The sequence below is a fragment of the Citrus sinensis genome, chromosome 9, assembly GCF_022201045.2.
Source record: "Citrus sinensis cultivar Valencia sweet orange chromosome 9, DVS_A1.0, whole genome shotgun sequence".
NCBI lineage: Eukaryota > Viridiplantae > Streptophyta > Magnoliopsida > Sapindales > Rutaceae > Citrus > Citrus sinensis.
Genome location: NC_068564.1, coordinates 3,635,774 through 3,649,441, shown reverse-complemented (window position 1 = coordinate 3,649,441; position 13,668 = coordinate 3,635,774). Strand labels below are relative to the sequence as shown.

The 13,668-nt window shown below is 33.5% G+C and overlaps 2 protein-coding genes across 3 annotated transcripts; both read right to left on the bottom strand.

Annotated features, from left to right (window-relative positions):
• Nucleotides 1–7,193: 7,193 nt before the first annotated feature.
• On the bottom strand, nt 7,194–9,073 carry LOC112499593 (pentatricopeptide repeat-containing protein At4g25270, chloroplastic). Its single transcript, XM_025102856.2, has one exon. The coding sequence runs from the start codon at nt 8,991–8,993 to the stop codon at nt 7,413–7,415; it is 1,581 nt and encodes a 526-aa protein (XP_024958624.2). The 5' UTR covers nt 8,994–9,073; the 3' UTR covers nt 7,194–7,412.
• A 230-nt stretch (nt 9,074–9,303) lies between these two features.
• LOC102622017 (UMP-CMP kinase) lies at nt 9,304–13,061 on the bottom strand. 2 transcript variants are annotated; one of them, XM_052433762.1, is made up of 9 exons: nt 12,834–13,061; nt 12,502–12,555; nt 11,865–11,904; nt 11,318–11,435; nt 11,069–11,225; nt 10,589–10,669; nt 10,397–10,504; nt 10,108–10,189; nt 9,304–9,828 (listed from the first exon to the last, which is right to left on the bottom strand). In XM_052433762.1, exons 1-8 carry the CDS (start codon nt 12,900–12,902, stop codon nt 10,148–10,150), a joined length of 669 nt encoding a protein of 222 aa, XP_052289722.1. In that variant the 5' UTR covers nt 12,903–13,061; the 3' UTR covers nt 9,304–9,828; nt 10,108–10,147. The 2 variants fall into 2 exon arrangements, with proteins under 2 accessions (XP_052289722.1, XP_006490088.2); XM_006490025.4 differs by having other exon boundaries at nt 10,108–10,173; nt 12,834–13,057.
• Nucleotides 13,062–13,668: the final 607 nt, after the last annotated feature.

Below are 13,668 nucleotides of genomic sequence, written 5' to 3'. Positions count from 1 at the left end.
TGTCACTGGAGCTCTTTATCGCTGGTGACAAACGCGGGAAGTTGAGAGAGAGAAGATCGTCCGATTTTGAGTTAGAGGCTTACAAGAGAATTAGGGCTTTTTTTCATTTTAGATTTGTTTAGGGATAAAATTGAAAAATTAAAATTAAATGAGGGAAAAATAGCAAAACAAGGCCTTTTCATGGTGTGGAATCCAAAATTCCTCACTCTTCAATATAGAAATCAAATTCCTCAAATACAAGAAATTGGGAGTATGACGGAACTTAATTCCCACTGCACTTTTGCCAAATAAACAAAGGAAATTACGGAGGAAATGGAAAATCTCTCCTCTCCAGCCGTATTTTCCAGCAACCAAACGTGGCCTTAAGGGTAAATTGAAAGTTATATAGGGTAAATCAAGCAAGAAAATCCATTTTAAAATTTATATGTGTGACTATATGAGCAATGGAGGGAGTCAAACATTACATCACCACTAATTTGCTAATCAGGCATTATCGTACCTTATCAACATGATTACAAGGGGCTAAATTGATGATGATGATAATTTAATTTTCTTCCCTCATTGTGGTTTGTAATTAAAGGTGGCCAATGAGCCTAGAGGCACGTGTCTGTACAGCACAACACGACACAACGCCAACACGTTTGGGCAAGGCACACGGCACAGCACGACATGCACGTGGACCGGGCCGGGCTTAGATTTTTAGGCACGTAGGCCTTAAAAGCACGGCACGATTAGAGGTGGGCTAGAGCACGGTTCGCGAAAAGGCACGTAATAAGCACAATTCATTGGTGGGTTAGCACGCGACTCGTGGGCGATCAATAGTACGTGGTCCAAAGTATATCAAAGTAATTTTTTTAATAAAAAGTAAAAATAAAATGTTATGATTTTACAAATATTTCAAAATTAAAATTTTAGTAGATTTTATTAAATTAATTTAAGTCTTAGTTTTAAAAAAATTCTAATTGTTTTATGTTCATCATTTATTAAATGGATAAATAAACATCATAATTTTAACAAAAAAATTATAAATATCACGATTTTATAAATGGTATATCAAAATTTTAAGACAATTGATATTTCATTTATTAAATCGTAACTTAGTTAACGGGGATATGTTTCATTTGTGATTTGAAAATAAAATATTGTTCATATTTATACACAAAAAAAATAAAATTATGAACGATTTTTTATTTTTTATGATAAATTAAAAGTTACATTTTCATTCAATGGAGTTCAAGTCCAATTATAATATTAATAGTTCAAATAAAATTAGGTGTAATTTGCTTCACTACAGTTCAAATATATATTGTTCTGTTATAATTGAATTGGTAATTGTGAAGATAAATATTTAAATATATAGCTGCAAAATCATAATAAACTGATAATAAAATATTAATTGTTCTCTTAATTCTTCTTCTTCTTCTTCTTCTTCGTCTTCTTCTTCTTCTTCTTCGTCTTCTTCTTCTTATTATTATTATTATTAGTAGTAGTAATAGTAAATGGACTGATAGGCTTGGAAAAACATGTTAGGCACGTGAGCTTAAATAAAGCACGCTAAACATGTGAGCTTAAATAAAACACGTGAGCTAAACCTTTTTTTCAGCAAGACCCACGGCACGGCCCGAGCATGGTATGCTTGCGCTTGTGCTGTGGGCCGTGCTAGACTTAACAAAAAAAAAGTTAGGTATGACACAACACAGCGCACCCACCAATTTAGTGGGCCATGCCGTGCCGGCTGTCCTCATGGGCTTTGGTTTGCCCACTTGGTTACTTTTATATGCAATATAATAAAGATTTTGTTTTGCACTTGGAGATTTTTTCCTCTCTCAAATTTTTTACGAATTTTGGGTATTATATAAATTATCTTTGAAGGTGATTTGTTTCCTGCAAACAATTTGATTTATTTTCATTAATCAATTGAAGTTTTTCTTATTTTGGACTGATTGTAAAAGTGAGGAGAAAACAAACACTACATCTTGAGTAGCACTATTAAAAAAAAAAATTCTTGAATTTAAAGAAATAAAATAAAAGAGAGGAAATATTGAACACGAGATTTCAATAACAAGTCCTAGTTAATCAATTATGATTTATGATTTGCAAATGAATTTGAGCAAATTAATATGGACCGAATAGAAATAATTTTATTTTTTAGTAATATTCTGATACTTTTTTATTAAATTTTCTTAATTTATCCCCCAAAAAAAGAAAAAGAAAATCGCTTCGGAAATCAATCAAGAAATCACCATCGCTATATGGCAGACCACTTCGAGGTTCTTAAATAACACAGTGTTAATGAATGAATTATTTAGCTCTAGAATCTTATTTAATTGGAAACAGGAAGAACTTAAACTATGGAGGAACTATAATTTATAATATCATTCAAATAAAAATGAGAATTTTTTTTTTTAATATAGAGATCAATTGACTAAAATAACAAAAACTAATTAGCGTATTAATTATATACTACTGTCAGAGGGCCGAGAGATATCGGCTCAATTGTCATTGCCTAGCAATTGAGCAGGCACTGATTGGAATAATACCTTTAAACTTGGATAATTTTCTCGAAATTCCTTGAGCGATAATACTTCATTTTTTTTCTGCGGTGTCCACAATATATGTAATCCGTGTAAGAACACAAATTGACCACACACACACACACACACACACACACACATATATATATAAAAGGCGCATATAGAATCAAATTACTCAACAGAATTTAATTCCAAGACCCGATTGAGAAAGAAGAGCTTGTTGTGTTTGTGTGTTTGTGTGTGTGTGTGTCCACACCTCTATTATGCTGGTGTCATTAATACGTAGTAGCTCGTCTAAGGCCTTTTTGACATCTTCATGGTAAAAAATGGTGGGTATATGTGATTCAAGATTTGACATTTTGGAGGCTGCCATCACAATTGTCACCTGGGAATAATCAAATTATTTCGGTGAAAAAGCCAAGCATTTGTAGACAATCTTTATGTGATTAATATATAATTAAGGCACCAAGAAAATATTACACTTAAAATTAGACTAAAGCTTACCACCACATACGTATTGCTGAATTGCTTATTAGCTTGTTTGCTAATGATGTGTTCTTTCTCCATGCCATCTAAATTAACAAGTGTCTCTTCACTAAATTTCTTCCGATCTTTGCGTGAAAGTTTTTTGAAGTGCTCCTCTGCATTTTTCTCGTTTTTGCACTCCCTTGTCACCTACATTTCGAATTAATGCTAGAGGAAGTAATTAACCCAGAAATCCAATAATTATGGGATTCCAAAGAAACCCTAGTAACCAAAACAATAGTCATTATCGGGGCGCTGTACATAATAAAATGTTTTAACACCTTAAAATATTTTAGAGTTAGACTATTAGAACACCTTTAACATTCTCTTCAAACGTCCTTTCTGTAGATTTTTTTAATTCCTAAAATAACCTTCATTTGATGCATTTTCTTAATAAACTCTATGTCAATACTTTGAAAAAAAAAAATATCTTCCATTTCAAAAAACTTTCAATTTCCTTTTTGTTATAGTGTTTGAGAAACTCTAATTTTATCTCCATCTCTTTTTATTTGTTAGTAGCTAATAACTTGAATATACACATAAACACAAGTAATGCATATCTTTTTTTTAAAAAAAAAAAAAACCTTACCCTAAGTAAACAAACTTCACAGAATTATTTTTCCTACGAAAGATTAATTTGTATTTAGATTCAATTCTTATTCTATAACAATTCATTATTTTTTTTCAAATTTTATAGATTTAATGAGTTTGTAATAGAGAAAAAGACAAAAAAAATGTAAGTGTGTTTAATTAAATAAATTTTATTTTAACATAATTTACAATATAAAAGATAAATTTGTAAATACAAAATAAAAGGGGTTTCATAGTAGATGTAGAGGAGTGCCAGGGTGCGTTTGGGATTGAGGTTGGGCAGCTGTAGCTTAAAAGCTACAGCACTAAAGTGTTTGGTAAACACTAGCTGCTGTAGCTTTTAAACTATGTTGATATGATTTTTCACTTGTATAATATAAAATTTATTATATCTTTAATAATTTTATCAAAATTATTATTTAAAATTTATATTTACTATATATTATTAATTTTTGTTTCATAATTACAGCTTTTTTTTTACAGCAACTGTAACTTAAAAGCTATAGCGCCTCAATCCCAAACGCACCCCCAGTAGCATAACTCAATATTTTATCTAACCGTAAAAGTACGAAAAAGAAAAGTGAGCACCAAAGGAAATAATTATACAAAAGAGCGTGTGGGTGTTAACTCAGGTAACGAAAAAATGTCAAAAGTAAACATTAATCATCAACTTACATATGAAGAACCAGAGATCCAGTACTTCTCATGCCGTAGAAGAGAACTTATTGTCCCTACAACCAACATCAAACAGAATAAGCTGAATCGCACAGATTTAGCAAACCGATCGGCAGATAATAGAGATGCACAAACTAACAAATAAATAATAATAATAAGAAGAAGAAGAAGAAGATGCATCTTATATATTGAATGAATAATATTGGAGTCCTTCTAAACCTTTATGAGAGAGAAAAGTATAGCCTATATATATCTATATAATTGAAAATGGATTCCAAGGTTAAAAAAAAAAACACCGCAAAAAATCAGTTTGAAAGGTTTTACCTTTTGTATATATAATGACAAATACTAACACTTAGTAGGTTCTGTCATCATTGAAATATTTTAATTTCAAAACTTAAATTCATTATTATTTTGAATATTTTGAAAATAGTTTTACTTAATTAAATTTTAAAGTTGAATCTATCAAAAATGTTAGGTGAACACCAATGAAGGCACATTGTAACTAGTTAAATCTTAGCAAATATATTGAATCCTTAACCCATTAAAATGCATGAAACCTTTGTGGAATTATCCATTAAATTTTCAATTATTATGACTAAAACCAAGGTAATTTCAAGGAACTCTAACATAAATTAATTCACAACTAAACTTATCCGAGCAAAAGCAAATAATGTTGTACTGGAGACCATACATATGCAATTATATGAAATCAAAAAATAATTACAACTGAAAATAGCTTTACCCTTCAGCATATGTTCCCAACCAGCTTCCGAGGATGAATCTGTAGTTTTTGCAATTCTATTAAGATCCTTTTGAAGACTTTGTCCATCGACAACCAAACCCACCTAAATAATTTTTTTGTTATATACATATACACACACACATACATATACAAGTTAAAAAAAAAAAAAAAAGAAGATAAGCAACTATTGTAATAACTCATTGAGGAGTATGCTCAGCACGAAATTAAAAGTGGTATTTACCAACAAAGTGTTGGCTCCACTGGCAATGGAGTCTTCTTAAGTGGCTTGATTGGGTTTGCTCCCCGGTTCGAGTTGCAGGGAAGTCTCTTTTGTTGGGAGAACCTATGCCTCCCGGTTCGAGCGGAGACTTCTAATCTGAGTTGTGGTACGGGCTTCAAGGTGCCTTCCACAGTCGGAGCCCTCCCCAGGATATATCGTGGTTAAGACACAAAAAAAAAAAAATTAAAAGTGGTATTTATGGAGGCCTTCTTCCCCCTAGATATCCATACGAATAGTGTGAAAGACTTTTACAACATTGTGAAATTTACAATGATGTGAAAGGTTTCGACACCATTGTAAAACCCTAAGTCTGCACGAAAATTCATGCCGACCTCTGTCCTTGAGAATTATGATAACTTTAACAAGGGCAAGTATCCTTGATTAGATAATTTCCCGATATATGCAATATGTTTTATACATGAACCTTGAAAACTCTTGTTTTATACCGTAATTTGTCCCTGATCCAGTAAATCACGACACAGAGCGCTATAAGAAAAACTACTGCGGCTGCTGTATCCGAATCTTTATCCTGACAAAGGTCTACTTCTTTTCGTGAAGTAGTGTACGATGTCGATGAACCCCAGTTAGATGATGAATTAGACGACGAAAACGAGTATCCACCCATTGCACCACCCGAAAAGGCCAAGGCCGATGATGGACGACCATGCGTCGTCATAAACAGCATCAGTAAGACTACAGGAATCCTCAACCACTCTTTTATAAATTTCAATACATTGTTTAAACTACCATCTTTCTTAGAATGATTTTCTTTTAAATAGCAAGAGCTTGTGGTAATGTGATTAAACGGAACTGCAGTAACTTTATTGCTAGTCATTGAAGTAAAAAATACTCCTTGATGAGGCCGCTGAGTTCATCGCAAAGCTTTCGAATTTAAGAGTTGCGAATAACTTGGAACTTGCACAAATGACAGCGCAGGATCTGATGCTACAAGAGTTGCCATCAGAGATTGTTCTTCGATTCCGTAACAGCAACGGATTTGGCTTAACCAGTACTGTTGAATAGGCTGCCATGAAAAGAGAATGAGATTAGTTAATACGGTGGCGGCGATTTCTTTCTTCCTTTTTTATTTTTCTTCTACGTTGTTTTAGGGGTTAAAAAGATGAACAAATTCGTAATAGGATACTCCTATACATAGTTGTATATATACAGCAAGAAACTACCTAATATCTTCACTTGGGTCCTGCAAAGTTCAAATAAAATAAAAAATTGTTGTTCTGCCCTAGATCCCAATATACATCCGAAATTATTATATATATTATTATTACGGGAGCTCACCTAGTGATAGTTCTGATGATGCGTCGTGTTTAAGTAAATCCATGTTTGCTTTAATTTAGTTGTATTAAATTATATAAATTCGAATTCACCCATTAATTTATTGGATAAAAAATAAAAAGCTGAACCCATTCATCATCATTATCATTTTATTCAAATCGTTTTATTTAACCTACTCCTTCTAGTAATTTTATATAGGAAAATTTACAATGGTCCACCTGTTTGTTTTGATTTTTTTAAAAATACACAAACACTTTTGTTTTCAGCGCGCCACCTAAAGTTTGCTTTTTGCTATATTCATCCACTTCCATCTAATTTCCGTTAGTGGATTTAACGGAATGTTAACGAAATGACCTTTTTACCTCTCAAAATTATAATTTAACCCAAAATAAATAGAAATTGGAGATAAATCGGATGGATTTAATTTTTTTTCAAAGGTGGATGCTAGAAATTGGAGAAAAATAGTGTTTATTGCTTGCTAGATTTACATATTTTTAGTTTTAAACACAAACAATAATTTATAAAAGAGAGCATATAATCAATTTTGGAATTGAATGAATGACATGATCATATTCAATTTTGGAAGAAAGATGTAATGTTTACATTAAATATCTACAAAAATTTCTCCTCGATCCATTAGGGGAGTCTTTCAAAAAGTTCAACTTTTACCACTTTCTTCATCCCTAAAAAGTAGTTGTATCTTGGCGCTCCTCGAATCATCTCTGATAAAAAGACCTAAAGCACCCATAACTAAATATGCATTACTACGTTAAAACTCCAATCCTCTGTCCACCAACATTCTTTCTACTCTCTCTACGTCATCCAACCTCCCTCCATTACCATAGATCTTGATCAAAAGTTCGAAATTATGCTCATTATCAGGCTCCAACTCAAAAAGCTTTTGTGCAGCGGTCTCCCCCATACATACATTTCCATGAAGGTAGCAAGCATATAATAGTGCACCCCACACGACTGGACTAGCCTCAAACTCCATCTTTTCTACTATCATCGAATAAGCCTCATCAATCAACCCTGCTCTTCCATAAAGATTCACCATGCAAGCATAGTGTTCAACTCGAGGGCTAATTCCATACTTCTCTACCATAACAGAAAATAACCTCTCCCCATCTTTCACCGATCCTAAATGAGCACAAGCCGATAGCAACGACACAAACGTTATATGATCAGGTAAAACCCCATCCCTTTCCATCTGTTCAAAATAAATTAACACTTCATGGTCCTTTGAATGAGCATGAATTATAGAATTCCACGACACAACGTCTTTTTGAGGCATGTGATCGAACAACCAACATGCTTGGTCCAACTTCCCGTCCTTGGAGTAAACTACAATCAAAGAATTAGCAATGCACAAGTCCCACTCAACTCCACGCCTAAGAACCCACCCATGAACTTGAGCACCAATTCTTAACAAGGATGCATTAGCAAGAATTGATGATATAGCCACAGGATCGGGATCAAATCCATTTAGAATCATCCCACGAAAAATATCAAACGCTTCCACTAAAAGCCCGTGATGAATGTAACCTGTCAACATTGAATTATAAGAAATCAAGTCCTTATTACCAATCCTATCGAAAACCGTTCTAGCCTTAACAATGTCACCGCATTTTGCGTACATATCAACAAGAGCATTAAGCACAAAACCATCGAAACCAAACCCAAAACGCACCGCATCAAGGTGAACCTTCTCACCAACCCGAATTAACCCAAGTCCAGCACAAGCTTTCAACACTCGAGGGAATGTGAACTGGTCCGGTTCAACGCCTTCTTCCTCCATTTGGAAGTAAAGCGCTATGGCGTCTTCATACTCACCCAATTCAGCATATCCTGATATAAGCGAATTCCAAGGAAACGCAAACGCTGTTCTATTAGACATTTGATCAAAAACTTGGTGCGCTTCATCGATAAGGCCAAACGTTGCGTATAACCTCAGCAATTTTGACGAAATGCCCTTATTTTTGCGTAAAAGATTTGTGGGTATCAAACGATGAAGCTTAATTCCATGTTCTACGGCTTTTAATTGGTAACACGTCTCAAGAAGAGAAGCGAAGGTTTCAGTTTGCACAGTGATGCCGTTTTGAACAGAGGATTCGAGGTCTTGAATGATGGAGTCTAAGGCTTGGAGTTTAGTTTTGGGGAAAGCTTTTTGATTAGTTAGAAGTGGGGTTGGGGATGATTTTGGATAAGAGGAGAAAGTGGTGATTCTGTTTCGAGAAATTTGTTGTTGTTTTTGTCGTCTCTGTTTCCTACTTCTCTTGTTTTTGGAACCGCAGTGGATGATGACCAGAGAAGTGTGGAAGCTGCTTGGTGGATAAAGAATTGTCACCATTTCTAGACTTGAGATTGGTGAGTGCCAAATGAGAGGGAATTGGCATTATGAGAACGCGTATCAAATATGTTATTATTTATTTGTCAAATTCGGTTGCATAAAATAAATAATTTATTTATATGTTGCGTGCATAACATAAGAGAATATACATCTTCATTACTGAATATTTACTGAAGTTAGGCCACATATTTAGTCACATTCAAGATCTTCACATCCACTTAACAACATCTGTTGCAAAATCTATGGACAATATCATTTCGTAACATTCATAAAGCATTTCGAGCTAAAGATCCATCAAGTCAAAGGGAAGTTGAATAAGCCGGTGATTCAATACTGGATCGGCTGATGCTTGTTCTGATGACACTAGCTGCCAAAACCATTGTCACAAATTTACAGTTACAGATTGTAATGTAAATGACCGAAAACGAAATTGCAGAGAATATAATTGAATATTCAGAGTCATTGACTGAATGATACAGCTCAAACCCCAGAGTTTTTCCTTTTTCTTCACCTTGAAAGAACGGTTGTTGAAATACAACAGTGCACTAGTTTACTTTCAGAAACAAAGTGCTTGAACAGAGACAAAGAAATTGTCATCCCTGGTGAGGTAAATGCCGGCCTCCACAGCATCTCAGATTCCATGCCAGGAATATCCAGTCCTAGTGAAGGCTGTCATTATCCAATTAATCATGTGATCGTATCAGAAAGACACGGCAACTTCCATCTGCCCATGAAATACTAGCTGCAGAACAAGACCAACTCTACTCAATGCCAAGAATATTCCATGTTTTGTGCAACTCTTTGTTCGTATAATCAAGGATCATTCTGTCGCCAGCTGCAGCACCAAACCAACTCTAATCAATGACCTTTAAAAATGTTTACTAAACATGTGCACGTATCATTATAAGTAAAAAGAATGAAAGAAAATAATGTGGGAAACATAAAGAACGAGATGACTTAGTAGGTGTTGCTTAAAAAAATTGTGATATCATCAATTAACTATTAATATAGTCAAATAACATAGTATTCCATTTCAGTTACAAGAATAAAGTTTAAAATTGAAGCCAGATGACAGAGAGCACAGAAATTTAAAAATTAACAGAAAGAAAACTACCTTGAGTGCAGCAAAAACTGCACGAACTTGTTCAAAAATTTCATCTACTGTTCCCACTGCATTGATCTGAATGCAAAACCTTCTGTTACAACAACTGAGTATTTCTCAATCAATCTACTAAAAAAATAAGGGAACACAAATCCTCGAATGGAGTTATCTATTTTCAGATTCTATTAAATTCCTTAACAAAGAAAATTCAGAAGCTGTGACATTCAACTACAATTTTAATATTAAGGTAAAAAAATAACAACCCCTAGGGTGCAAGGTTAGTTTAAAAGAAAAAAATCACCGTATAAAGCTTTCCCCTCCTTGCATAGTAATTGATAACAGGAAGATTCAATGCTTTAAACACTTGGAGACGTTTCCGGACTGTGTCAATGTTATCATCAACTCGACCCTGGAATTGGGCATCGTCTCATTTTAATAATGGTTCAAACATGATTTTACTATATTGAAAAGTAAAATAATTAACCACAAGCACCTCATTGCGGTTCAGCACTCGATTCACCATCTCTTCTTCAGGGCAATCGAAGAAAAGAACAATATCTGGTTCTGCTCCCATCTATGTCAGAATCAAGAATATTTATTTTCAAGAAAAAAATCATAGAAAAGGAATAAAAATCAAATGGTCCAAATCCAATAATGGATTTCTGACTGTTCTATTTTGGTTTTTTGGACAAGATTTAGTACTGCTTCAAATCTCTATATCAGCACAATCTTTACAGTTTTCTCTCTGTTGTTTCTCCTCAACGAAAAACCACTCTTTTGCTTACCTTTCATGACAAACAAATCTCACGGCTTTGCTAACAGATTCATTGATCTTGAAAGGTCTAAGCAAAATTTAATAACCTTAAATTCACAGCCAAGATAGGTGTTAGATATGTTGGCGAATCATTTAAACAAATCTGCGTAGGTTTCTTTAACCAATATCACAAATGAGGCAAGAAGGAGGAATACTCACAATCCGTTCAAATGCTGCACGATTCTCCTCACTTCGGGGAAAACCATCAATTAGAAATTTTTTGCTATCACTTGATTCCATCTCCTTTTGGATCAGGCTGACTGTTACTTCTGAAGGGACAATTTTTCCTTCTTTGATTGTGTTGAGAATTGTGGTGCTGAAATCCAGTTCCAATCGTCAAGGGATGCAACAGTTTTGAAGTTAAGTGGAACAAAACAATTTTCAATGATGAGCATGAGACATTATTACCCATATTCACTGTTAGAAGCTATTTCTCTCCTTAATAACTCTCCCGCACTTAGATGTGTCAATCCGTAATTCTTCACAATTTTTGCACATTGCGTACCTTTTCCACTACCAGGGCCACCTGAGAGTATGGGAAGCAAATTCTATCATACATAAGCAATACAAAGCTAACACATATATGCATCACAAGACACCTTCGCAAGCAATATCAAAGGAAGATTGCCAGGAACATGCATAGTTCTAACCTTTTTAAGGTTACTACATGTATTTAATATTCTTCAAAGCTATTTAGTCTTGAAAACTGATTATCATCTATGGAAGATGCAAACAAGCTCAGGAACAAAAAACCAAAGAACATGTTATCTACATCAATACACCCTCGAAAATAATTCCTTTAAGCTCTACTTGAGTTCCTTATAGGAATGAGAATTTCTTAAGTATGTTTGAATTTATAGAATTGTAAGGACATCAAAGTAATTTTTCATGATACCAGCCTACAAGCATTTATCCAGATCCTTTATCGTGCCAGTAAGTAGAACACGGTTATTACCTAAGACGAAACATATGAATGGACCCTTGCCTCCTTTTACCTGCATCAAAGTAGCACAAAAGATCAACACAATCAAGTTCAAAACTAAGGTTACTTACTTACTTTATGCATGCACCATAGCACACTAGAGCATAGATTATCAGAACTGACCACAACTACGATTGCAAAACAAAAATGTTAAGATATGCAAATAAATCATAGAAACTAATATTCCTAAGAGTTCAACCTAAGTTTCCAACCTTTATGCTGATTGGAAAACTTTCCACTGTTATTGACTTAATTTAGCGTGCAAAAGTACTCTAGACTATGATAGCTGAAACCCAAAAAAGCGATGTTCAAAATAGCCAGCATATGGATTCTGATGCCAGATTTTTGTTTCATCCCTATGTTTGTTCCTCAGACCAAGGAAAGACGCTGAGCCATTTAGAAAATCGCAATTACTATAGGCTTGAGACATAGCTATCTCTGTACCAATATAAATTCTATGAAATTACTAGAACAAAAAATATTAGCAAAATAAAGCGCACAATTTGTTTTTATTCAGATACTTCTACAAATTTTGGTATTAGCTACACCATAACCAGACATCTTGATGACTAAATTGTTCCCAAAAACACTACACTAGCATACCAAATACCTGGGTGGGTATTTCCGTGGTAAATGATTCCCAAATCTTCAAGTTGTAAGCTGTCTGCATTGAGTAACAAATAACCAAGTTCAAAAAGCAAGTTAAGGCTTTTAGTTATCAATATTAATGCAAAAAGTCATAGCAATGCAAGAATTAAAAGGAAAATAAAAATCTGCAGCTCCAAAATAAGAATAACAGACAATTGAATAAGAAGCATCGGCCAAAATAATATATCTTTGTTGACCGAGCATGTTTCAATTTTCCATGTGTATGTATAAAAGCTTCAACAAATAAATATGAATAAAGAATGAATTATACAAGGCTGGTTTTCGTAACTGTACCTGATGATTGCGAATCAATGATCCTGAGGAAGAGATGAAAGGAGAAAGCGAAGCCGCGCGCCTCCACATCGTAATGGGTTCTCTCCAGTTCGGTCTCTTTGACTCTGACTCGGTTATTTCACGTTATTTTCTGGTCTATAATTTTTTTTTTTTACGCATTTCATCGAACACGTAACGTTCCACCCCACGCATGGCCAATGAGTAATCATGCCATGCCATGACTACGAGGCACGCTCAACTAGGTTACACGGAATAGAATTAAATTATGGGGTTATTAACATTGAAGTCCCTCTTGTTTACTCAAAATTCAACAAACCAGTAGTTTCCATTTCGTGTCACTTAAGGGCCAGTTTGGGAATGCTGTAGCTTTTAAAATAATTGCTGTTAGCTGTGCTGTAAAAATAATCAGCTGTGAAGAGAATCAGTTAAGTGTTTGGTAAATTTTGTTTTAAGAAGTACTGTGAGTTTTGAAAGTAATTATGGACGTTTGGTAAATTTTACTGTTAAACTGTTACGAGAAAATAAATGACTAAAATATACATAATATAAGATAAAATTTATTTATATATATAAAAATATGTACATATAATATTTTTAATTGTGTATTATAATAATTTTTATTAAAAATAAAATTTATAATATATTGGTTTTACTTTTTTATTTTTTTATCTTAAAACAATTGATAATTAAATTAATAATATAGTGAAACAAATTTAATAATAATTCGACCAACAAATTGATAGTAATAAATTTATATTGATTAATTATAATACAAATTTATTAAAATATTTATTTTGTTTCCAATTTGAATAAGGATAATTTTGGGTTTATGTAA